General features: G+C 42.4%; 1 protein-coding gene across 1 annotated transcript in view; it reads left to right on the top strand.

The window, feature by feature from the left end:
• Positions 1 to 24,228, top strand: part of SNX31 (sorting nexin 31) — a 61,914-nt gene that overhangs the window by 29,069 nt on the left and 8,617 nt on the right. The window contains exons 7-11 of the mRNA XM_065895639.1: positions 747 to 834; positions 4,094 to 4,163; positions 12,320 to 12,412; positions 16,199 to 16,402; positions 21,483 to 21,596. Of these exons, the coding sequence (XP_065751711.1) occupies positions 747 to 834; positions 4,094 to 4,163; positions 12,320 to 12,412; positions 16,199 to 16,402; positions 21,483 to 21,596 (569 nt within the window). The remainder of the gene's footprint in view (positions 1 to 746; positions 835 to 4,093; positions 4,164 to 12,319; positions 12,413 to 16,198; positions 16,403 to 21,482; positions 21,597 to 24,228) is intronic.

Genomic DNA, 24,228 nt, shown 5'->3' with positions numbered 1-24,228 from the left:
TCCAGAGGGGCAGTGTGGTCAGGAAGAAGACATCAGTTCTCTCCAGTAACCACACTTCCTCTTGTGCCTCCTGAGCCCCAGCGCTGCTGTCCGGTGCACCTTTATCCCTGCACGCTGGGGGTTGCTCTCCAGCCACGCCACAACCCCCTTGTGGATGGAGTGCTGGACTCCAGGCATCAGCAGATCCCATCAGACCTTGTTAAGGAATATCTCCTTGTTAAGGAATATTTGCTATGAAATGTGGATGATATAAATAAGTTCTTAGGTTCTTTAAAAATATATACATGCAGTGAGATAGTGTCCAATGACATTGTTTCATATAGCTTTTGCTTTTCTCTACAGTGCATTTCTAGATATTACAACTTTTTTTTGTTGTGAGATGGTATCAGTTGTCTTCGAGTAGTTTACATATGTCCTCAGAAGCTGTGGGGAGGTGATTTGGACGTGGAAGTTAGCTTGGCCACCAGGAGCTGTGCTGTGCTGGTGATGGCACTGGACCTCTCTGAATCCCAGTTTCTTCATCTGTATCACAGTGAAAATGTCCCCTACTCAAGCCATTGGTCTTTTATGAGGATCAAATGCTACTTATTTTTAAAATGAACTTCAGAAAGTTAAAAATTACATATAAATATAAGACAGTATTATTCTTCCAATAGTAATGCTGTATTTTATCATTTTAAAGCACTACACTGTATGAAAACTATCTGTGCTGTTTCAACCAATAAGACTCTTTTCCCTTTCTCTAGTCATCAAAAAATTGGTGGACTTTGAACTCCCTTATGTTAGCCTTCGCAGTTCTGAAGTGGAAAACTTCAAGGTTGGACTCAGGAAGTGGTGAGTAAGCATTTACGGTGACAGAAGGTATCTCAGGATATCTTAGCTTTGCAGATCAGAGCTTGTCAGAATCTCCCACTCCAGCTCACAGCCTGACAGCTCCAGGGAGCTCAGGAGTTTGGGGAAGGTCCAGGAAAGCAATGAAGAGAAGAAAGGAGCGAATGAACCAGAACATTTGTCCTAAAGAATAGGACGTTGAGGATGACTTTCACTGGTCTCAAGTTAAAAGCTTGAGGGATATTATCATGAGGGTGGCAGCCATGAAGGTAAGGCTGTGGGTAGGGGGATTGGGGATTGAAGCAGGTAATGGTGAGGAAGTATAGGTCGTGTGTTTGCTTTGGAATAGATGACTGACTGTATTTAATTGATGGACTTTGTTGATGATTACAAGCAAGTCTGATTTATCTGTTGAACTGTGGTATTCCCTGAAGGCAAAGAGTGGACTCAGCTGATTCGCAGTGAATTTTTTTTTTTTTTTTTTTTTGCCATGCCGCACAGCCTGCGGGATCCTAGTTCCCCAACCAAGGATTGAACCTACCCCCCTTTGGCGGTGAAAATGCAGAGTCTAAACACTGGACCCCCACGGAATTCCCTCACAGTGAATTTGAACTCTACGTATTTGGTTTATATTCCTAAAGGATTCCAACAATACATGCTTATTTACTAGAGCCAGACGTATTTTCCTTGGTTAATAGGACACAATCTAGGGAAAAAATTTTTGCAGAAAATACTTTTATTTCTCGCAGAAACAAGGGGTCCTCTGAAGAACAAACAAAATAACAATGGGGGAATGGGGGAATGAATCTGTAATTCCCAATGTTTATTACTGTGGCTGTATTGGATTGCTTCTTTGGCTCACTCTTGCCCAGCCCAGTTCATCTGTAATCTGAACACAGAAGTTTTTAAAGAAAGGCATTTTGACATCGAGGAATAGTAGATATCTTGACCTTGTGATGCCTTGCTAGAGCTCCAGGCTGTGGCTTTGAATTTTGGAAGAAGATTCCCAGCAAGGCTAGAAGTTCATATACTGCTATTCAAAAGTATTCTGAGAAACGGTCAAAACCTGTGGCATGGAGCCCTGAGAAGGGGAAGAGCATGCAGTTCTGTCTGAGAGTTTGGGGAGTAGTTATTCTTCTGGAAGCTGCCCATAATAACAGATGGCTAAGCATAGTTGTTCCTGGGATCTGAGTATGTGAACCGCAGGGTTTAGCTGAACTTTAGTCAAGATACTCAAGCTCTCTAAGCCTCAGTTTCTTTATCTGTAAAATGGGAAATAATAATAATAGGGTCTATCTCATAGGATTATAGTGAGAGTTAAATGAAGTAATCCTATATGCTCAATGAATTTTGGTCATGTTTATTATTGTTATATTGATGATAATAGTAACCACCACCACCCCCCAAATCCCTGGGGCTTAGACTGTTTTGTCCATGGGCTCTCCAGAGAACTTGAGATCAAAGAAGAGATGAGGATTCTGTCCCTCACCTCGAAGCTTGAATTGGAAATTGGGCTTTGCCTATGTCTTCATTAGATAGATAACTTCTGGATCATAAGTGCAAGACAAAATGTCTACCCCATCACCAGCCTGTATCTCAGATCCGGGCAGATTGCCTTTGCTCCTGGGGACCGACTGGGAGGAAAGGAGGTCCCACTTCAGCTGTTAGAGCTGAGGATGAGGTCACTGGAAGGGGAGAGCCTGGAGAAAGGATCGCGCAGGTGCCTGGCCCTCTGTCCAGAGTGAGGTCTTATTGGGTTGGAGCAGGGAGGCTCACTTGACTAACACTAGCTGTGGGATTCCCAGCTGGAGAGGCCTCGCAGTGAGACCTAGTCAAGTTTTAGGGATTTTTCTCTGTCTGTGAATTCCCTGGTGCGTCTCTCCAAAGATGCTATAGTTCCTTCCAGACCAGAGGGTACCTGCCCTGGCCTCGCAGGGCCGCAGTCTGGGGTGGGTCTGGGAGTTCTCCAACTCGGTGCAACAGTTGCTATTCTCTGCCACACAGGGCACCTGGGAAGAAGGGGTGAAATAGCTAAGTGGAATACAGGGAGGAATACTTCGCTTCTCCTTCCCAGCCCCTAGAATGAAGCTGATCTTCAAGCGACATTCTCATCCTTTTCCTGGTCTGTGTCAATCCCACTGTCTCCGCCCCCTCCACTGCTGAGTGCCCTGATTCTGCTCACCTGTGCCTTCAGACTGGCGATAGAGCAGCCCCGGCACACGCTCTCTTGGTGGTTTCTGTCAGTTCTTAGCATGCCACTGGGCTCACACAGTACTTGTAACTTCACTTCATGCTGACGACTCTAGAGCTGTTAGACAGACATGAGGCTCTGCTATTTGCAAGTCCCTTTGCCAAGGTCCAGAGGGGCAAGTCTGAATAGGACCCAGCACTGATCTAAGGGGTCTTCACACCTGATGTCAAGATCAGCTTGATCAGAGCAGCAATCAGGATAAACTCAGCGTGCTGAGGAAGCACGGGGCGGCGTGGGGGGGGGGGGGGGGGGCGGGGTTTGCTAACACAGACTTGAGGAGAAGGGACCAGAGGAGGGCACATGAGGAAGAATCTTGTGGGAGAGGCAGTAAGTCCGGGAAGGAGGCTGCTGAGGTGGGTGGTCTTCGGGGTGGAGGGAGAGAAGAGAAAACAAAGTTGGAATGTAGAGTGTGGGGGAGGGGAGAGAGGCCAGAGATGGAACTGGAAATGACATTGGGGTCTTGGGAGCAACCAAGATAAATGCTCTAACTCCTGGGACTATGAGAGTCTGAAAAGTTACTTGGGAAAGACCACTCCAGTTAGAATGTGGAGTGTGGGACTGAGGGAACACAACCAAGGCAGAAAGTCTGGTGAGGAGGTCACTGCCTGAGATGACGTGGCCTGGGTACCGGGCAGTGATATAGATGTGGGTACAGGGCAGATCGTTATGCCAGGAATTGCGGGTGGGGAGAGGGCATGAAGACTTGGTGGCCAAGAGGGGAGCTGGATGTGAACAGTGATGTGCACCATTCCCTTCAAGCTATTTTTTTTTTTTTTTTTTTTTTTGCATTTCTATTCTCAGAGCCCACCAGGCAAGCTTACAATATGAGGACAATAGGAAACAGAAGAGATGGGAGGACAGTTGAAGACTAGGCAAGCAGAGGGTTGTGGCTCTGCTAGAAGAGGGGGCCTTGGTTTAAGGCGTCGAGGACCACCACTTCAGAGAGCATGTACTCCCAGGTGTGCCCATTAGCCGTGTCATGAATTAACTGAATGCTCCTGAATCATGCAGGTACCTGGACCCATCCCTCGACTCCAGGCTGATGGACTGCAGAGCAGCTGTAGATTTGATCTACGTGCAGGTGAGGCGAACCAAGAGCTATCAGAACACCAGATACTATAGGAGTTTTGAGTTTGAAACCATTACAGAATACGTGTGGCAGTCAGAATTCTACCTCCATACCTAGAAGAGGCAAATTCATATAAACAGAAAGTAGAATAGAGGTTACACGGGGCTGGGAGAAGGGGAGGCGTTATTGTTTAATGGGTATAGAATTTTTGCTAGGGATGATAAAAATGTTTTAGGTATAGAGAGTGGTGATGGTTACACAGCATTGTCAGTGTTTTTAGTGCCACTGAATTGTGTACCTATAGATGGTTAGAATGATAAATGTTATGTATATTTTAACCACAGTAACTGAATAAATGGAATATAAATAGATAAATATTCTTAAAGAAGTAGAGTTTAAAGGGAAAAGAATTCTACCCCATTCTAACAATCTCTCCAAATCGGCAGCTGATACTCCATCACCTAGGCTAATTTACATGAGAAGGGAAAGGATATCCCTGCTAATTTAAAGTCACGCATGGTCCCTAAATCTCACTTTAGCATAATCTTCTTTTTCCCTAAACCAACAAGTAGCGTACCCGCCCCCAGGGCCAGCCTCATGGGCAAGTGGCCTGTGGGGCTGCACTGCCCCTGCCCTCCGTGCTCAGATGGCCCCAGGCTTGTTGAATACTCTGCTGTCACATCTTGAAATTCTTAATTTTTTAACAAGGGACCCTGCATTTTCATTTCGTACTATGCCCTGCAAATTATGTAGTCGGTCCTGCCTTACCCCTGCCCCTCAGTCTCCAGAAAAGTTAATTTAGAGTTTGGCCTCCTTTCCTTGCCCGACTTAACGTGGTGAAGGCTCTGCTCAGCCGTGGTCAGCAGAGGCTGCCTCTGTGATGCTCCACTGGTTACCCCCATCTCAGCTCCTGCCTGCTTCCCCAGCTCCCCGCCACTCTTCACCCTCATGAGGCAGCATCTTCGGAGGCCTGATTCTTTCCCAGGCCTGGCTTGCCAGTTGTGGGAGGGAGGTTTGGAAACTTCTTTTAAGGTGTTTCATGAGGTTATCCCTCAGTTTGTTCCCAAGCAGCAGAATGGTGGGTCGAACTCGTGGCCTGTTCAAACCCTCCCACAGTTTTCTATTCTCTCAGACTAAACCCCACATCCTGACGTACTTGCTTTATCTTCTCCTTAGCATTTCCACCATTTCACTATATATAACATTTTTTTTTTTACTGTCTCTGTCCCTACTAGAATGATTTCTCCATGAAATTAGGAATTTGTTTTGTTCACTGTTGTATCTCCAGAAACTAGAATTATTCCCAGCATGACATTAGCATTAAGCCTCCTGGCGGGCCCCTCATAACTGTTTTAAATGCATTGTTTCGTTTAAGCTTCATAATAATTCTGTCAGGCAGTTGGTACCATCTGCATTTTTAAGAAAAAGAAAAAATAACATTTGCTGACAAAGGATTGAGTAGGCTTAGACGTGGAGGATTTAGAAAAGGGATTTAACACATTTGCAGGTGGCTTTTATGTAGTGCGGTTCTAAGCTGCTGTAGTCTGTGGCTTTTCATAAACTAAGGAGGTAAAATTGAAGAGAGGGGAGAAGTGTCGGGTCAGACATTACTTTTAATGAGCTTTGAAGGGGAGAAGGAAACATTGATAGAACCTCTTGCAGTACTTTGGTTGTAGCAAAAAAGTGAAAGGGTGGATTTTGATGCTTTGGTTTATGAAAGAGCATAGAAGAGGAAAAGCACATACTTCCTTAGGTGACTTCTGGTTTTGTTTTAAGCAATTACATTGCTTTAATTGGATTATTTTAAGCAAGTCTTTACTTTGGAGTCATTTGTTACACAGCAATAGCTAACTGATACATAGCTGTTCATACTGTTTTCCCTTTAGTTGGATTACGTGTGTTGTTGACATATGTGTTGAGTCTAATTGTCATTTAAACTTACTTCATAGAGTATGATTCTGCATGGAATGGGAGTTATTGCTTACACAGAGAGGCAAAGAGTGGGTGGCAGGGCTCCCTTTTATACTGGAAAAGCAAATGTTCATTCTTTGAAGAAATGACCGCAGTTCCATGTTTCACATTTTCTCGCAAAGCAACGACCAGGTGCTTTATGTTCCCAGAAAGAGGAAACTGCTCTGTTTTATACTAAGATTAAGCAAAAGGACTGCCTAGCACAGGCTGAGCAGTGCCGCTGAAGGTGAGAGAATTTGCCACATGCCTCAGAAGAAATGAAAGCAATTACCAGCCGGGAGAGACTGGCATGAGCAGTTTACGCACTGCACAGGACTGCCACGTGGCACTGTGTTATAATTCAATTGGCAGTGTTTTTTCTTAGTGTCACACAAGACCATCGTATTGTAAAATCAGTGGAATCATCCGTTTGACAAAATAGAGCATCATTTGTGTATATATCTCCCCTACTAGACCACCAACTCCACACAGGGACCTTGGCTTTTTCAGCACAGGGCAGAGAACCTGGGTGTATGACTGAACAGACACAACAGACCCCAGCAGCCAGAATGTCACAGGACTCACAACCTTAATACACATTTCTCCTTAGGTGATTTTTTTAAGAGACCAAGACCATCTAGTAAATGATTTCCATGAAACTCTTCTAAATTCTAAGAAGGCAAATCAAAATATCACTTATGAAATAGTTAATGCTCACTATGGTATTTTTTATGGCTAGGATATAGTTTTGAGCTCGTTTCATATCCCACTTTGATCCACGTATAACCATGTTCAGTGTAGCTGGAACATAATTTACCATTTTAAATGTTTACTGAGGCTCTGCGCCACTGTATTCTTGCTGTTATGATACCTTATTAGTGTCTGGTTTATTTGCCAGCACATCCTTCATCAAGAATGCATCACCTAATTCTAATATTGTTTCTGTGGCATGGTTTCCAGGGATACAGAGTAGTGAGAATTAGGAACTGCTAGCATCATAATACGATATTTACCTGTCTTCATTAAGGAGTTGTAAACCAGAGAGATATCGATGGTGTCTCCTCCTCTTATAGCTGGGGGAAAGATGGCTTCATGGAAAGCACACTGAACTGTAGTTTCAAAAACGCATTCTATCACTTGCTCTGTCGCTGGCTCTCTCTCTCTGGGTGACCTTGGTACGGTCACTTCATCCTTCTAGAACTGGAACTACAATTTCTCCCTGTGAAGCGTGAGGCTGGACTAATAATAGTCTCTAAGTAAGTTTTCTTCCAGCTTTAACAGACTGACATTCAAACCTTAGCTCTTTGCCTGACAAAATCTTCAAAAACCTGTAGTTGATGTCATAATAACCTGTGCCATTATCGTTCCTTGAGTTCGAGCGGAGCCACTGAGAAATGGAAAGAGGGCCCCAGGCCAGCAGGAGGGAGGGAACCACAGTGCTGCCTCCTGTGCGAAGCCTTACTTGCCTTCCCCCTCCCCGCCCCCATGGTATTTTGTTCTTCCCTCCATTATGGTGCCCGCACCTGGTATTGTGAATACTGGTTCACATAGTTATCTCCCTAGGTAGACACTGAATGGCCAAGGGCACAGACTGTGTCCTGGGTGCTTAGGATATGTGAGTGAGAAGCAATCATCCTTTTAAAAAGTTAATGGAGGGCTTCCCTGGTGGCGCAGTGGTTGGGAGTCCGCCTGCCGATGCAGGGGACGCAGGTTTGTGCCCCAGTCGGGGAGGATCCCACGTGCTGCGGAACAGCTGGGCCCGTGAGCCATGGCTGCTGGGCCTGCGCGTCCGGAGCCTGTGCTCCGCAGTGGAAGAGGCCACAGCAGTGAGAAGCCTGTGCACCGCAAAAAAAATAATAAAATAAAAAGTTAACGGAAAAAGTTCTGAGGAGTTCTGATAAATAACAGTGCCATCATAATTAACCATTAAGGAATACTCTCAATTTTTTTTTAAGCAAGCATGTCCAGTGATGTCCCACAAGCCAAATGGGCTCCCGCAAGGTGTTTCCTTCCTCCTTCTTTATAAAAAAAATTTTTTTAATTAATTAATTTATTTATTTTTGGCTGTGTTGCGTCTTCGTCTCTGTGCGAGGGCTTTCTCTAGTTGTGACGAGCGGGGACCACTCTTCATCGCGGTGCGTGGGCCTCTCACTGTCGTGGCCTCTCTTGTTGCGGAGCACAGGCTCCAGACGCGCAGGCTCAGAAGTTGTGGCTCACGGACCCAGTTGCTCCACAGCATGTGGGATCCTCCCAGACCAGGGCTCAAACCCGTGTCCCCTGCATTGGCAGGCAGATTCTCAACCACTGCGCCACCAGGGAAGCCCCTCTTTTTTAAAATTTGAGTGATGTTAAGCAAAATGGAAGATTGCGTATAGAAGTATAAGTTTCTGGATTTTCTAAAAAATACTGAAGGCTCAGTCAATTCTGGGCCTACATTCAGCAGGGCCACCACTGGCCCATTTACAATTTGTGCACATTAGAAAAAGGTGCCCCTTCCCCCAGGCAGGCCCAGCCCTGCATCAGGGCCCATGGTACGATACGGGGAGTGTGGGCTGACCACTAGCCTCCCAATACCCCCATGGCTCTGTGCCCTTGTATGGGCCCAATCTGCTCCCACATCCCTGGCCTTGCTCTGCTCAGCCTCAAACACCCGGAGCCAAGTGGCTGATGCCTTGTTTAAAAAGGCCTGCACTCTCCATTTCTCACTACAAAAGCCTCTGCAGAGGGCACTAGCGTATGTGTGATTGAAGCTCATGAAAACCTTGACTTACGTGATTTCATGCAATTTTAAAAATTAGGTTCCGCGTGAGTCTCCATCAGCCAGTCTTCGGGGAACCATATAACTGAATAGAGACATTTATCTAAACTTGACTCTCTCATTGCCTGGAGTGAGGTACTGTATATAACACATTTGAGTGATGACTTCTGAAGTCATAATCAGGGGCAAAGGTTTTCAAAGGTATAAAACAAAAACATTATGTTACCTCTCCTGTAGGACATGTAAATCTCTGTGTTTGAGACTCCCAGATCTTCTAATGATGAATGATGTATCTTTGGTTAGTACTTACATACTAACCACCATGATTGCTGTTTGCCTTGTAATTTTAGCCATGTTTCTCTTTGACATCGTTGCCCTGTTCTAAGAGTCCTTACAGGGCTCTAAGATCAAGTAGAATTCTGGCAAGAAAAAGGTGTTTTCTTCTTCACACCCATGCTGATTCCATTCTGGTGTGGTATCTAGGTTCAGTTTTGAGAATAGTTGGCAACGAGGAGAAAGCCTTGGGGTGTGTAGCTGCCTACATGGTCAGAATTCAGTGTCTTGGGCAATAGGAGGAGGGATTAGTGGAGTGGTCAGATCCGGGTTTTAATCCAACCCTTGCCACTTACTTACTGGGTTGTCTTGGAAGTCATAACCTCTCTGGACCTTGATTTTACCCATTTGTAAAATGGGGGTGAATGTTCCTAACGCACAAAGCAGTTTGGAAAAAGTCAATGAGAAAACTTACGTAAAACAGGTTCTCAACAAATAGTAGTTATTCTTCTTCTCCTCTCTAAATCCATCTCCTTTCCTCCAACCTAAAGAACAACGTCGAAAATTTATTCAGCTTTTCTTTCTCCTCTTGGAGATAAGGCATAACCTGTCCTTCAGTGTTACGAGGGACATAACACATAGACTTACGTTCAGACTAAGATATAAATAAATGCTGATAATTGGCAAAGAATTGTTTGCAGTTTTGCTGTATGTAAGACACTGGACAAGATACACTGAGGTAAAGGACTCAGGCTCTTTCCTTGAGGTGTTAACAGCCTGAGGACCACTGGAAAACTCTTTTAAAGCATCATGGCAGCATAACACAGGCTAAGTGTATGTAGCTGATGAGATGGAAAGCTGATCTCAGAGCCTGCCCTGGGGCCAGGCGGGATAAAGGGGTAAGGGAGGCTGGATGCCAGGAAAAGAAGGGAAGAGCACAGAAGAAATTGCTGAGGGCTTAAGTTGTCTTCAGGTGATTTCTCTCTTTAAGACCAGTGTTGTTCTGCTTAAATCATCAGTGCAGATTAGGAAACAGAACTGAGCAGCCCATCAGGGAGCTGAAGTTTGGGAAAGCTAGCTGGTGGCAGTTACCCAAAGCTGAGCAAAAAGGGCCTAACAGTATATTCATTTTTAATTGTTTTTCAATTGTAAGATTGTTTTCATCTTATAAAAATATGCAAATATGGAAGAGCTCAAAAACAAAAGTAAACATCATCCCAAATCTTAAATCGATCATACGTATAAATTCAACTTTTTTGATGTGTTTATTTCATACCCTACATTTCGCTCATATGTACATCCATTTTCTTGACTCCTAAGTGTGGATACAAGGTCTTTTGGCTTTTGTTTTATATACATTTTTTGTTTTATAAAAATCAGGATCTGGGCTTCCCTGGTGGCGCAGTGGTTGAGAGTCCGCCTGCTGATGCGGGGGACACGGGTTCGTGCCCCGGTCCGGGAGAATCCCACATGCCGTGGAGCGACTGGGCCAGTGAGCCATGGCTGCTGAGCCTGCGCGTCCGGAGCCTGTGCTCCGCAACGGGAGAGGCCACAACAGTGAGAGGCCTCCGTACCGAAAAAAAAAAATCACGATCTACTACTATGCCCTTATTTTGTAACTTGACATTTTTTCATGTATCAGTGCATCACAGACTTTCCTCATGTTGTTAAATATTCTATATAGTTTTAAATGATAGCATAAGCTATTATTTGGTTGTACCTAAACTCAATCACCTATTTTTGGGCATTTCATAATAGTACCTATTTCATAGGGTGGCTGTAAGGGTTGACATTTTTCTTTATGCGGTGGGGGGGGGGGCGGGGAGGAGTGCTAAAATAATAGAAATTTATTCTCTCACAGTTCCATAGGCCAGAAGTCTGAAATCAAGGTGCTGGCAGGACCATGCTCCCTCTCAGGGTGCTGAAGAAGTTTCTGTTCCTTGCCTCTTCCATCTTCTGGTGGCTCTGAGCACTCCTTGGCTGGAATACTACTCAGCCATGAAAAAGATGAAATCCTGGCATTTGTGACAACGTGGATGGACATGTTGTATTTCACTCAGTATTTTGCTGAGTGAAATAAGTCAGATGGAGAAAGACAAATGCCATATGATTTCACTGAAATATAAATGAAATAATCAATCAATAATATGATAAAATAAATGAACAACCCAAACCAAACAAAAACACATGCATAGATACCGAGAACAAATTAGTAGTTACCAGAGCGGGAGAGGGTGGGATTGACTTTTTTTGTTTTAGAGCAATTAGAACATTGCCTAACACGTAGTAAGCACTATACATGTGTTTGCCACTATTAATAGTTGGAAAATTTTCAGTATTACAAACAATAGTAGTAATAGCCTTATCAGTACATTTTCCCCACGTCTATGTTTGTCATGCCTATAGGTGGTTTTAGATTTATACGCCAAGTCACCTCCATAAAATTTTACCAGTTTAAATTGCATCAGATCTATATGAAACTTCCTGTTTCTCCAAACCCTTGCCAACTCTGAATGTTATATATATTTTTTGTCTTTGCCAATTTGAGAGGCAAACAGATTCTTTGACTACTAGTGAGGTTCAATCTATATTTGTCATTTGGAATTCCTTTTTATTAATTGCTGATACGTATCCTTTGTCCATTTTCCTATTAGGGATGTTTACATTTTTACTGTTGGTTTGCATAAATAAGATCAACTCTTTGCCACATGTGATGTAGTCACTTCCCTTGGTTTGCCATTTGCTTCTTAGTTTTGTTCTTGGTGGTTTTAGATACAGAAGTTTTTATATTTTTATGTAATTATATATTCATTTATATGATATTTTATCTTTGTATCTTAGAAAGGTATTTCCTAGCACAAGATCAGATAAAAATACCTTTTATTTTCTTCTGGTTCTTTTATGGTTTTTACATTCGAATCTTTAACCTATCTGTGTTTATTGGATTGGGTGGTGTGGGGAAAGAGCTAATTTTATTTTCTTTCCTAAGTGCTACCACTTGTCCCCAAACCATTGAGAAATTGCTTCCCATATCCAACTAATTTAAAAAGTAACCTTTATAACAGGCTAAATCCTTATACGTGTCCACTTGGGTCTGTTTTTATAGCCTTTTATACACGAGTATGTTTTTGTCAGATTAATTCATTTCTGTTAATTTTGCTAATTTTATAACTTATATTGTTTTAAGGCAATACAGGACATTGAAAAAGAATGGGCCAAACCCACAGAGGTGCAGAGGCAGAAATTAGAGGCTCTCCAGAAAGAAGGCAACCAAACTAAGGTGAATGAAATATTGCACCAAGAGAAATCTCTTGGGAGGGAGTTAAAGAAACAGACTGGAATTGAGCTGTTTCTGTAATTTATAAACCCATGAAGCACTAAAAATGGGGCCTTTTTAAAAATGAGAATACCTTCATTGATTTTTCTTTTCATAAAATTAATAAAGGCTTATTGTTTAAAGATTCTAAAAAATACAGACAATATATTGTGAGTCCTTTGCCAGGTTCATTAATATAGACCTTTAATATTTTTAATGACACAGAGTATTCCATTTTATAGTTATGTTATCATTTAGCCAACCAATTTCCTATTATCGGAAGTCAGGTTGTTTCCAGGATTTGCTGCTATAAATCACGTTGGCAGCGAACACCATGAGGCCCAGGGCTGAGTCTAATTTATACATACTCTGTGTGTTCCCAACACCTGGTACGGTTCCTGGCTGAAAGTCCCTGAACACAGCAGCCAACATCCTCTGTCTTTGAATACATGTTCTATTATTCTTTAGGATATATTTCTAAATGTCCATTTTAAAAGCTTCCATAAATATGGTACTAACTCACATTCCCCCAAGCAGTATATACAAGTCTGACAAGTCATATTTTAACAGAAGAATTGGCCTTTGCTTCATTGTGTTGTCTTTTTTTTTTATCCTTTATACTTAACCAGTGTTCACCACCAAAGCACTGATTTTGAAGAAAATGCCAACAAATTTAGAGGACTCATTTATACTTAGGTTGATATAGAAAGTAATTCTTCAAAGTCTACCATGAGAATTTTAATGATGAGCTGCAAAAAAAGAGAAAAAGCATATACTGCCATGATTTAGTATTTCCCCCCTTAGTATTCCACCACAGCTTTGTCTGAGAAATTTTGAAGTTCAGTTTCTCTGTGGATTTGTAAATTTTTATAATTACGGCTTCTATTTTGATGGATAGCATATTGCTACTACTTTGGATACAGTTACCAATTCTAAGGACATTTCTGCTCTATAAACTTCTTAATTTAGTAAGAATGCCATTTTTAACCATGCTGCTTCACTCTACCAAAATTTGTATTTGTATTTTTGCCACAAAACAAATTTTCTTTTCTTTAAAAATGTTTTATTTATTTATTTGGCTGCATTGGGTCTTCATTGCTGTGCATGGGATTTCTTCTAGTTGCGGTGAGTGGGGCTTGCTCTTCCTTGTGGTGCACAGGCTTCTCATTGCGGTGGCTTCTCTTGTTGCGGAGCACAGGCTCTGTGGCAGGCTTCAGTAGTTGTGGCTCACGGGCTCTAGAGTGCAGGCTCAGTAGTTGCGGCACACGGGCTTAGTTGCTTCGTGGCATGTGGGATCTTCCCAGACCACGGTTCGAACCCGTGTCCCCTGCATTGGCAGGCGGATTCTTAACCACGGCGTCACCAGGGAAGCCCTAAATTTTATTTTCTATGTTGAATGTTTTACCTGATTTTATCATAATATTTTGATAGTGGTCTTTTAAAAACCTCACTTTGAGTGTATGAATTTAGTCCTCTAAATTTTCTTTGCATTTTGTTCAAAATCAATGCTTTAGTGGTTGGCCAAATATAAAGAATAAAAAAAGATAATACAATGAAGCAGAGGCCATTTCTTTTGTTAAAATATGTCTTGTTTGTCAGACTCGTCTATACTGCTTTGGGACAGGGTATGTGTGAGGTTTTTTTTCATTTGAAAAAATATTGAACCATTATTCAAGTTAACAAATGATTTTCTCTTGAAGCATCTGAGAATACTGCTATAAAACCAGCATTATTTGTTTGTGAAGTTCTGCTAATGGAGTGAACACATTAACAACTATTGCTTAATTTTATGCACATGTACAAGAAAACTTGGAATTGAAAATGAGTAAAATTAATCTAAAGGAGCAGTCATTTTTTTTTTTTTTTTTTTTTTTTTTTGCGGTACGCGGGCCTCTCGCTGCTGTGGCCTCTTCCGTTGTGGAGCACAGCCTCCGGACGCACAGGCTCAGTGGCCATGGCTCACGGGCCCAGCCGCTCCGCGGCATGTGGGATCTTCCCGGACCGGGGCACGAACCCGCGTCCCCTGCATCTGCAGGCGGACTCTCAACCACTGCGCCACCAGGGAAGCCCAGGAGCAGTCATTTGATCTAAACCAGAGAGAGGCTAACTATGGCCCATGGGCCACTGTTTGTGTAAATGAAGTCCACGGGCACACAGCCACGCTCATTCATGCATGTATTGTCAAAGGCTGCCTTTGTGCTAGAGTGGAGGAGGTTAGTAGCTGTGCTAGAGATCATATGCCCCCACGACTGAAAATATTTACTACGTGGCTCTGCAGAAAAGTTTACCAGGGCTTCCCTGGTGGCACAGTGGTTAAGAATCCACCTGCCAATTCTGGGGACATGGGTTCAAGTCCTGGTCTGAGAAGATCCTGCATGCCGCCGAGCAGCTAAACCCTGTGCCACAACTACTGAGCCTGCGCTCTAGAGCCCGTGAGCCACAACTACTGAGCCCACGTGCCACAGCTACTGAAGCCCGGGTGCCTAGAGCCTATGCTCCACAATAAGAGAAGCCACTGCAATGAGAAGCCGGCACCACAATGAAGAGCAGCCCCCGCTCACCACAGCTAGAGAAAGCCTATGTGCAGCAATGAACACCCCATGCAGCCAAAAATAAATAAATAAATAAACTTATTTTAAAAAAAAGTTTGCCAAACCCTGATCTAAATGAACTAAGATCCTGCAAGCTGTGTGCCACAGCCAAAAACAAAAACAGACTGATTTTCAAATAGATAATCCTTTTAGATTTCTGTCCTCTGGTTTTCACACAGTCAGTAATATCAGTGCACCTCCTTTGCATGGCAAATGCCAGCCAGCATTTTGAGCAAAGCACTTATTCATCAACAGCTTTCTTGAGAAATGGAGCTTAACTTTTAACTAAACAAATACGTTCATCTCTTTTAGAGCATTGCAGCCAAGAGTTTATTACAAATTTTTTAAGTGTTACCAAAGAATAAACTAAATTAAATTTATTTTAATTTAAATTAATTAAATTAAAGATTTATACCATATAATAAAAAAGAACTTCTGTAGTAAAAGCCATGAAACTATTCTAAATGCTCTGTGGCAGGATTGCTCAGCCCCGGTCCCCACCCACACAGGTAGGTAGCATCTACTTACAACCTGTCATTTCTGTTGTTGCCCACTGACCTAAAGGGAGGCCCGGCAGCTTAACGCATCTCCTAAGCTGAATGCATGGGCTTCAGCACAATGAGCTGGTCCAACATGTGGCCGGGAGGGACAGTAGCCTGGGATCCTCTGCCACCTAGTAACAAGAGTCAGCTGTCCCTCACCGCATGTCTCGGCAGGTTTCCCTTTATCAGAGAGCGCTCACGTAGTCCTTGAAAGGGAGGTGTAAGTTACCTTGCTTCAGGGAAAGATTGGGAGAGAGCCAGGTTGTCACTGGGTGGTCCTTCTGACTTAACCAGAAGGACTATTCATTCGATTTCCTTCTACTCTTCTTCCTTCTTCATTCACACATCGAATATTTTTATTTCCACTATGTCTGAGCGCTGTAACAGGAGCAGGGAGACAGTGGTCAACGAGGCAGGACATACCATGAACGTGGGCAGCCTTTATTGTCAGCACAAGGGGCATTGTCTTCATTTGTATCGTCCGGAAGAAAAAGGTGCTTTCACTGTGACTCCATTCCATGTGTTGCATTAGAACGGTAGTAGCTTCTGACATGAGATTTTCATCTGCTTCAAGCAGTCTTTTGCTTCCTCCATCCCCCACCCCCACTTTGGAGCAGTTTTTGGAGCTATCCCAAGAGGTGTGGCACTATGGATACGTGCAGCTGGACCCCTGTACCTGTGACTACCCAGAACCCGGCTGTGGGACCGTTCTTTCTGTTGGCAATGATGAGATCAGCTGCTGCATAACCCTGCCTGATAACCGGACCCGGGATGTCATTTTCCAGATGAACAGAGTGAAGTGCTGGCAGGTCACTTTCCTTGTGAGTATCTTGGCAGCTTGCCTTACCCATGATTTAAAGCCTCCACCCATGATTTTAAAATCCTAGTGTTCTCGGATGACAACAGTGGTATTGGGGACACAGATTTGCCATTCGAATCAGTGCCTTGAGTGGACTGGCATCTAAGCCACCGTAAACATCACCTAGTGGTAAAAACCTGTCTATTATCTGGTACAAGTTCCCCACCCTTGCTGTAGAGACAACCATCTTCCCACCTTCCACCTTCAGGCTTCTTTACTGCTTGAAGGGTGTTTAAGGTAATAACAACGAGTAGCAATAACAGGTACCATTTATTGGGCACTCAATACGTTCTCAGTACCGACAAGATCTCTATGCTTGGAAACTGAGCGCTGCCCATCAGAGCTATTTTTAAGGATCCCTGGCATCATACCTACCTTGCCATCTCCTCCCAAGAGAAACCCTTCTGATCAGACTTATTGAGTGCCTACTTTGTACCAGGTGCTGTGCTGGGCAATGCCACATCTGCTATTTAATTAAGTTCTTATAACCCAGTGAGCTAAGAGGGATTATCCCCTTTACACAGGAAATGGAGGTTAACTAGTAGAGGATGAATGCTACTACAGCAACCATGATACCCAGTTGCTAAATCCATGAAACCCACAGGGATTTTTTAGCTGGCTTGGTACTAGGCCTGTCTGTGGCATTTGATACTGTCAACCACATCTTCCTTTTCAAAATTTCCCCTGCTTCCTGCCCTAATTTTGTGGGCTGCCTCTCCCTCTGACTACTCCTGAAATGCTGGTGATTCCTGGGGTTCCATTTCTAGCATCTTTCCTCTACATATTCCCTGAAATCAATTACAGATGACTGGTTAAAAGTCCAGTATTTCCTACTGCATTCTTGACATCTTCACCAAGTGTTTCATAGACACCTCAAACTCAACCTTTCCCCAAACCAGACTCATCTTTTCCCTCTCATGCCCGTCCTAAGGTTCTTCTCCTGTGTTCCCTATCTTAATAAAGGGAACCTCTACCACCACTCCTTAATTGCCAAGCCAGCAATCTTGAAATAATCTCTGGCTTTTCTCTTACCTTACATGTTTTTTTTAAAAAAAAATTTATCGAAGTATAGTTGATTCACAATGTTTCAGGTGTACAGCAAAGTGATACAGTTTCACATATATATATGTATATATTCTTTTTCAGATTCTATTCCATTATAGGTTATTATAAGATATTGAATATAGTTCCCTGTGCTATACAGTAGGTCCTTGTTGTTTATTTTACATATAGTAGTGTGTATCTGTTAATCCCAAATTCCTAATTTATCCTCCCCCCACCTTATATCAGCTGATATAGAGACCTATCTATTCTATGACCCTGCTTTCCCTCAAAACTCTCCCTTTCTCTCTGCCCTCACAGCTTGGTCTCAACATTTCCTGCCTGGATGAAATCCACAGCCTCCTAACCCTTCTTTCTGTGCCACTCTTTCCCTTTGGGGGTCAGAAAAAAATATATCATATGATTTCAGTCTTTTTAAACTATGGGAACTTGTTTTGCAGCCCAAAGTTTGGTCTATCGTGAAATGTCCAATGTGCCCTTGAAAAGAATGTAAATATATGCTACCACTATTGGGTAGATAGTCTATAAATGCCAGTTATGTCAAGCTGGCATTTATACATTTGTCCTTACACATTTCTCTCTACTTGTTCTGTCAGTTATTGTGAGGAGTGTTAAAATCTTCAACTATAATTGTAGATTTGTCCATTTCTTTGGGTTTTATCAGTTTTTTCCATCTTTTCCTTCCTTCTTTTGACTGAGTGACTATTTTATGATTCTACTCATTTGCACCATTGGTTTTTTTTTTAAGCTATACCTTTTAAATTTATGGTGATTTAAGAGTTGTTTTTTTTTTTTTTTTTGCTGTACGCGGGCCTCTCACCGTTGTGGCCTCTCCTGCTGCGAAGCACAGGCTCTGGACGCGCAGGCTCAGCGGCCATGGCTCATGGGCCCAGCCGCTCCGCGGCATGTGGGATCCTCCCGGACCGGGACACAAGTCCATGTCCCCTGCATCGGCAGGCAGACTCTCAACCACTGCGCCACCAGGGAAGCCCCTAGAGATTTTAACATATATCTTTAACTTATTACAGTCTACTTTCAAATATTACACTATTTCACACAAAGGATAAAAACCTTACAACAGTGTACCTCTATTTGTCCCTTCTGTCCTTTGTGGTATTTGTTGCTGTACTTTATATCTACATATAAGCCTCATGCTATGTTATAATTACTTTTGCTTTAAACAGTTAATTATTTTTTAGGTAAACTTTTATTTTTGACGTAATTGTAGATTCACATGCAGTTGAAAGAAATGGTACAGAGATCCTGCCTACACTTGACCCACTTTTCTCCAATTATTACATCTTACAAAACTATAGTACGACATCCCCACCCAGGGTATTGACATTGATACAATGAAGGGTCAAGACATTTCCATCATCACAGGGATGTCTCATGTTGGCTTTTTATAGCTGCATCCACTTTCTCCCACCCCCATCCCTCCTTAAACCCTTGCAACCACTAATCTATTTGACATTTTCATATTGTATCCTTTCAAGAATATTATATAAAACTTTTGGAGGTAATGGATATATTTATCACTTGATTGTGGTGATGATTTCATGTATATATGCATATGTCCAAACTCTTCAAATTGTGTACATTAAATATGTGCAGGTTTTGCATGTCAATTATACCTCAGCTGAAAAAACAAACACACATAAAACAAGGTTAGGTATTGATCGGTTGATGAAAATGTTGTGACCAGAGGTTCACGGGAACCTAAACCTCTATTTCCCCTTGGGCTGTTTTTCAGTACCCACGAATTTAGTGCTTATGGTATCATTATAGAACACGACTACTGTGAAAAATAAGAATTGACTGTGTTTAGGGAGGTAAAAATATAAATAAAAGCAAGGAGTTGATTACCTTAAAAAATAAAATAATATTACATGAATGTAATCAAACATTATGTAGCTTTGGGGATTTCCTTTACTTAGTACAATTCTTTGGAAATTCATTCAGCTTGTTGTGTATTTCAGTAGTTTGTTTCTTTTTGTTGCTGAGAAGTATTCCATGGTAGTGAATGGCTAAAATTTGTTTAACCGCTATCTGGTCGTTTCCAGTTTTTAGCTATTATGAATAATGCTTCTATAAATATTCATGTATAAGCTTTTGTCTGAGCACAGGTCTTCATTTTTCTAGGATAAATGCCCAGGAGTACAATTGCTGGGTCATGTGGAAGTTGCATATTTAACTTTTTAGGAAACTGCTAAACTGTTTTCAAGGGGGCTGTGCCAGTTTACATTCCCACCAGTGATGTATGAGCAATCCAGTCTCTCTGTGTCCTCCTCAGCAATTGGGTATTTTCACCATGTTTTATTTTATCCACCCTGATAAGTGTTTAATGGTATTTAATGATTTGATTTGATTTGCTTTTCTCTCATGGCTAATGATGTTGAACATCCTTTCATGTGCTTATTTGCCATCTGGATATCTTCTTAGGTGAAATGTCTTCATATCTTTCACCCATTTTCCAATTGGATTGTTTGTTTACTGTTGAGTTTTGAGAGTACTTAAATTTATTCTAGATACTAGTCCTTTGTTGGATATGCGGTTTGCAAATATTTTCTTTCACTTTGCAGTTTTTCATTTTCTTAATAGGGCCTTTTGCAGAGCAAAAGATTTTAATTTTGGGCTTCCCTGGTGGCGCAGTGGTTGAGAGTCCGCCTGCCGATGCAGGGGACACGGGTTCGTGACCCGGTCTGGGAAGATCCCACATGTCGCGGAGCGGCTGGACCCGTGAGCCATGGCCGCTGACCCTGCGCGTCTGGAGCCTGTGCTCCGCAACGGGAGAGGCCACAAGAGTGAGAGGCCCACGTACCGCAAAAAAAAAGATTTTAATTTTGATGAAGTCTAATTCATCTGTTTTTTTATTGTGTTTCTGGTGTCAAGTCAGAAATCTCTGCCAAACCCTAAATCCTGAAGAATTTTTCCCTGGGTTTTTTTGTTGGTTTTTTTTTTTTCCCTATAAGTTGTATAGTTATAGGTTATACATTTAAGTCCATGACCCATTTTGAGTTAATTTGCATATAGGGTGTGAAATTTAGAACATGGTTCCCTTTTTTTGCCTATGGAAGTCCAATTGCTCCAGCACCACTTGTTGAAAAGGCTATCTTTTCTCAATTGGACTGCTTTTGCACCTTTGTCAAAAATCAGTTATGCACATTTGTGTGGGTATATTTCTGGATTCTCTGCTCTGTTCCACTGATCTTTGTGTCTATCCCTCCACCAACAACACACCATCATTCTCTTCCTTTGTAACAGTTTTAGTGAGATATAATTCATAAAGCACGCAATACATGTGCCACCCTCCAGGAAGGCAGCATTTCCTGACAGTCCTACCTAGAGAGCCACAGCGAAGACGGAAAGTTTTCGCGAGGGAATTTGAAACTCCAGTACTAGAAGAGAAAGGGATAGATGCTGTATAGCAAAAACCACAGGAGCTTTCTCCAGGCTTTCAGGATCTGGCCCTACCCTGCTTCTCTAAGCCCCTTTTCTCACCACCCCCCATGCCTCGCAGTCTGTGCTTCAGCCACACTCCAGCGTGCCAGGTTCCCTCAGGCCTCAGTTCATTTGCACTTGTTTTTTCTTCTACCAGGAACCACTTGTCACCATCACCCCCCTTCCCCCCAAAAGAACATACAACAAACTTGGATAATTTCTACTTCTGCTCAAATAACACCGCCCCCCTCCCCCCACCGCACCCCCCACCCCCCCCGCAGCCTCCGCCAGCCTTCCTTTACATCCTAGTCTGGATTAGGTGTCCATCCTATTTACTTCCATAGACCTGTATTCATTTCCCTTATAATATTGATACTTATTATATCACACTATGATGATTTGCTTTAATGGCTCCCAAATAGATTGAATTTATAGTTTCTTGAGAATAGGAATAGTCTCACTTGTTTTGATATTTTGCCCAGCACATAATAGCCACTTATATTCCTACTGAATATCAAATAATATCTTTTCCTTTGTAGGGGACTCTGCTGGATACAGATGGGCCCCAGCAAACTCTCAACCAGAACTTAGAGCTCAGGTTTCAGTATAGTGAGGAGAGTCACTGGCAGTGGTTTGTTATTTACACCAAACAGGTAAGTTCTTAGGGCAGAGGAAGAAAACCTTCTGTGCTAACATGCTCTCTTGCACTCTGGGGTGGACAAAGCCCTAACCCAACTGGAGCAGAGTACTAGAGTATGCTACACGTGCTCCTTTGAGCCTGTAATGTCATTTATTTTGTTTGGTTTCATTTTATTTTATTTCACTAGTCACCAAAGCTTCAATATCAGTTAGAAATGAATTTAGTTACCAAGTAACAGAAGACTCGACTAACAGTGACTTAGACCACGGGTCATTAAACTTTTTCTCAAAGAACCAGTTGGTAAATATTTTAGGTTTTGAGGTTCATATGGCCTCTGCTGCAACTACTCAACTCTATTGTAACACAGAAGCAGCCACAGACAGTACATGAATGAATGGGTGTTTCAATAAAACTTTATTTATAAATAGAGGTGGGGTGGCTAGATTTGTTTGCCAACCCATGGCTTAGACAATACAGATATTTGTCATCTCATTTAATAAGAATACTGGAGGCAAATGATTGACATCTCTATAATTCTTTTGGCATTTTCCAAGTAGATAAAAGCTATCCCTTTTATCTGGAAAGCAAAAGCCTTACCCCAGAAGCCCCCCAGTAGACTTTCCATTTTGTCTCATTGGCTGGAACTGGGTCACATGAGCACTCCTAGCTGCAAGGGAGTCTGGGAATCAAGCATTTAGCATAGAGGAACTGGATTCATGATCAGTTTAGAATAAGCATCACTGCCTAGAGCTGGGTACTTCCAAAATCAGTGTTCTGTTACGAGGGAAGAAGGAACAATGGCTGTTGGGTAGCAGTAATTAAATTTGAAGTAAATTTGAAATAATTGAAATAAAAAATCCATTAAAAAATCTAATTTTCTAAATGCCAAATCCAATTGAAAATTCTTTTTACCGAGATAAACTATTTCAATTTGGAGTCAAAATTACAAAAGTTCTAAAATGAAACCAAAATATCAAAGTAATCTTTGCACCAACATTATATTCAAGTTGAGTCCCTGGCGATCATACTCACTTCTGTGTTCATGGAGCATTCTGGTCTCAGGAACAAAGCTCCCTTTCAACTCCCCACTGGTACAGTGCTGATCAGGAGATAATAGATACCAATGTCCTCTGAAAAACACAAAGTACTAAACCAACATCCTAGGTTAAAGAAATGTCTCCCCAGGTTCACCTGAAATAGAAAATATTCTTAGGGAAATGATAGGATGGTTTGCCGAGGCGAGATCTGCAGTCACTTGGAGAGACACAGAGAGATTTTGGCAGTGAAACCACGCCCTTCCGCTAGAATGTTAGGTGCGGTAGTTAAATTTTATTATGGTCTTTTAATCTAGTCCGAGGCAAATGAGTTTAAGCCACTATAGAGACGTGCAATAAACATTCTTTTAAAGGATTCCTGGTAAGGTCTTATTTCCTTTGGAGTGTGGGTTTTTTTGATATGCACCCAAGGGCTACTTCTGCAAAAGACAGAAATGTGGCTTGTGTGCCTTGCAAATACAAAAGAGGGCTGGGGTCCAAATCGTTCCCGAGCCCTTTAAACGGAAGCTCAGTCCCTTCATATTTAATAAACCTTACCTGGCTTATAGCAGAATCCTAACCTACATATCTCTGTAACTTTGTATAGGAGTATGGAATCACTCCCCACCTTGTGAGACACCACTAAACACCCTTCCTAGCTGCATCAGCTCAGTTTGTTGTTTAACTATTTCATACCCTGGTTTTGTGTAGGTTACATATATGCACAGATAAACAGGGTTAGTTTTCAGCTAAACCAGGAAGGCAAATTTTGTTTCTGTGTATAAACCCCACATCTGTGACGCTTTTCCTTGTTGGTGGCAGCCCTTTCTTTTCCCTTCCCTCCTTTCTCTCCCCTTGAAGAAAATGCAACCCATCATGCTCTACAGTCCTGGAAAACTTTGGAATGCTCCCTCTGTGTAACCCAGATGCCCTCTAATTCTGCTTTCTATGTCCTGTCCTCCAAGGGTTTTGTATATTGGCTACCACCCCCAGCTGAGTTTTCTCTCCCTCTCCCCCCTCCTCCTCTCCAGCATTCCCCCAGTCCCCAGCCACCCTGATCAGTGACCATCCTTGAGCACAAATTTATACTAAAGTTCTATGGCCTCAAGCTTTGAGCTTCGGTTGTCTCAAACCTCAGTCGGGCTGAATAAGAAAAGAATAAGCCAAGAGTTGAGAGCAGAAAAAAGAGGGGAAAAAAAGGATTTGTGGGAAAGGAGCAAATGGGAAAATCACAGGGAACCTTAAATTTGGCACATGGGGTGAAGTTCCTGGAAAAAGGAAGCCCTGGCTTTTGTGCAGCAAGATGGATGACACATGTGTCTTGGCACTAACAGTGATGAGCCATCAATAAGCTACAGGTGATGTTGTCGGCAACTGACAGTCTTGACAGTGAATGATTAAAAATACCAGAAAATTTAAAAATGAAGAAAAACAGCTAATTTTGTCTTTAGTTCAGTAAAAGCCATAAGGTACTAATGTATTCTTTCAAACAGGTTAGTATGTATGCCTAATAATAGGTCTCTCAGTCATTATGCACACAGTTAAATATAAGATTGAGGGCTTCCCTGGTGGCGCAGTGGTTGAGAGTCCGCATGCCAACGCGGGGAACGC

The sequence above is a fragment of the Phocoena phocoena genome, chromosome 17, assembly GCF_963924675.1.
Source record: "Phocoena phocoena chromosome 17, mPhoPho1.1, whole genome shotgun sequence".
Lineage (NCBI taxonomy): Eukaryota > Metazoa > Chordata > Mammalia > Artiodactyla > Phocoenidae > Phocoena > Phocoena phocoena.
This window is presented reverse-complemented; position numbering and strand designations above follow the sequence as displayed.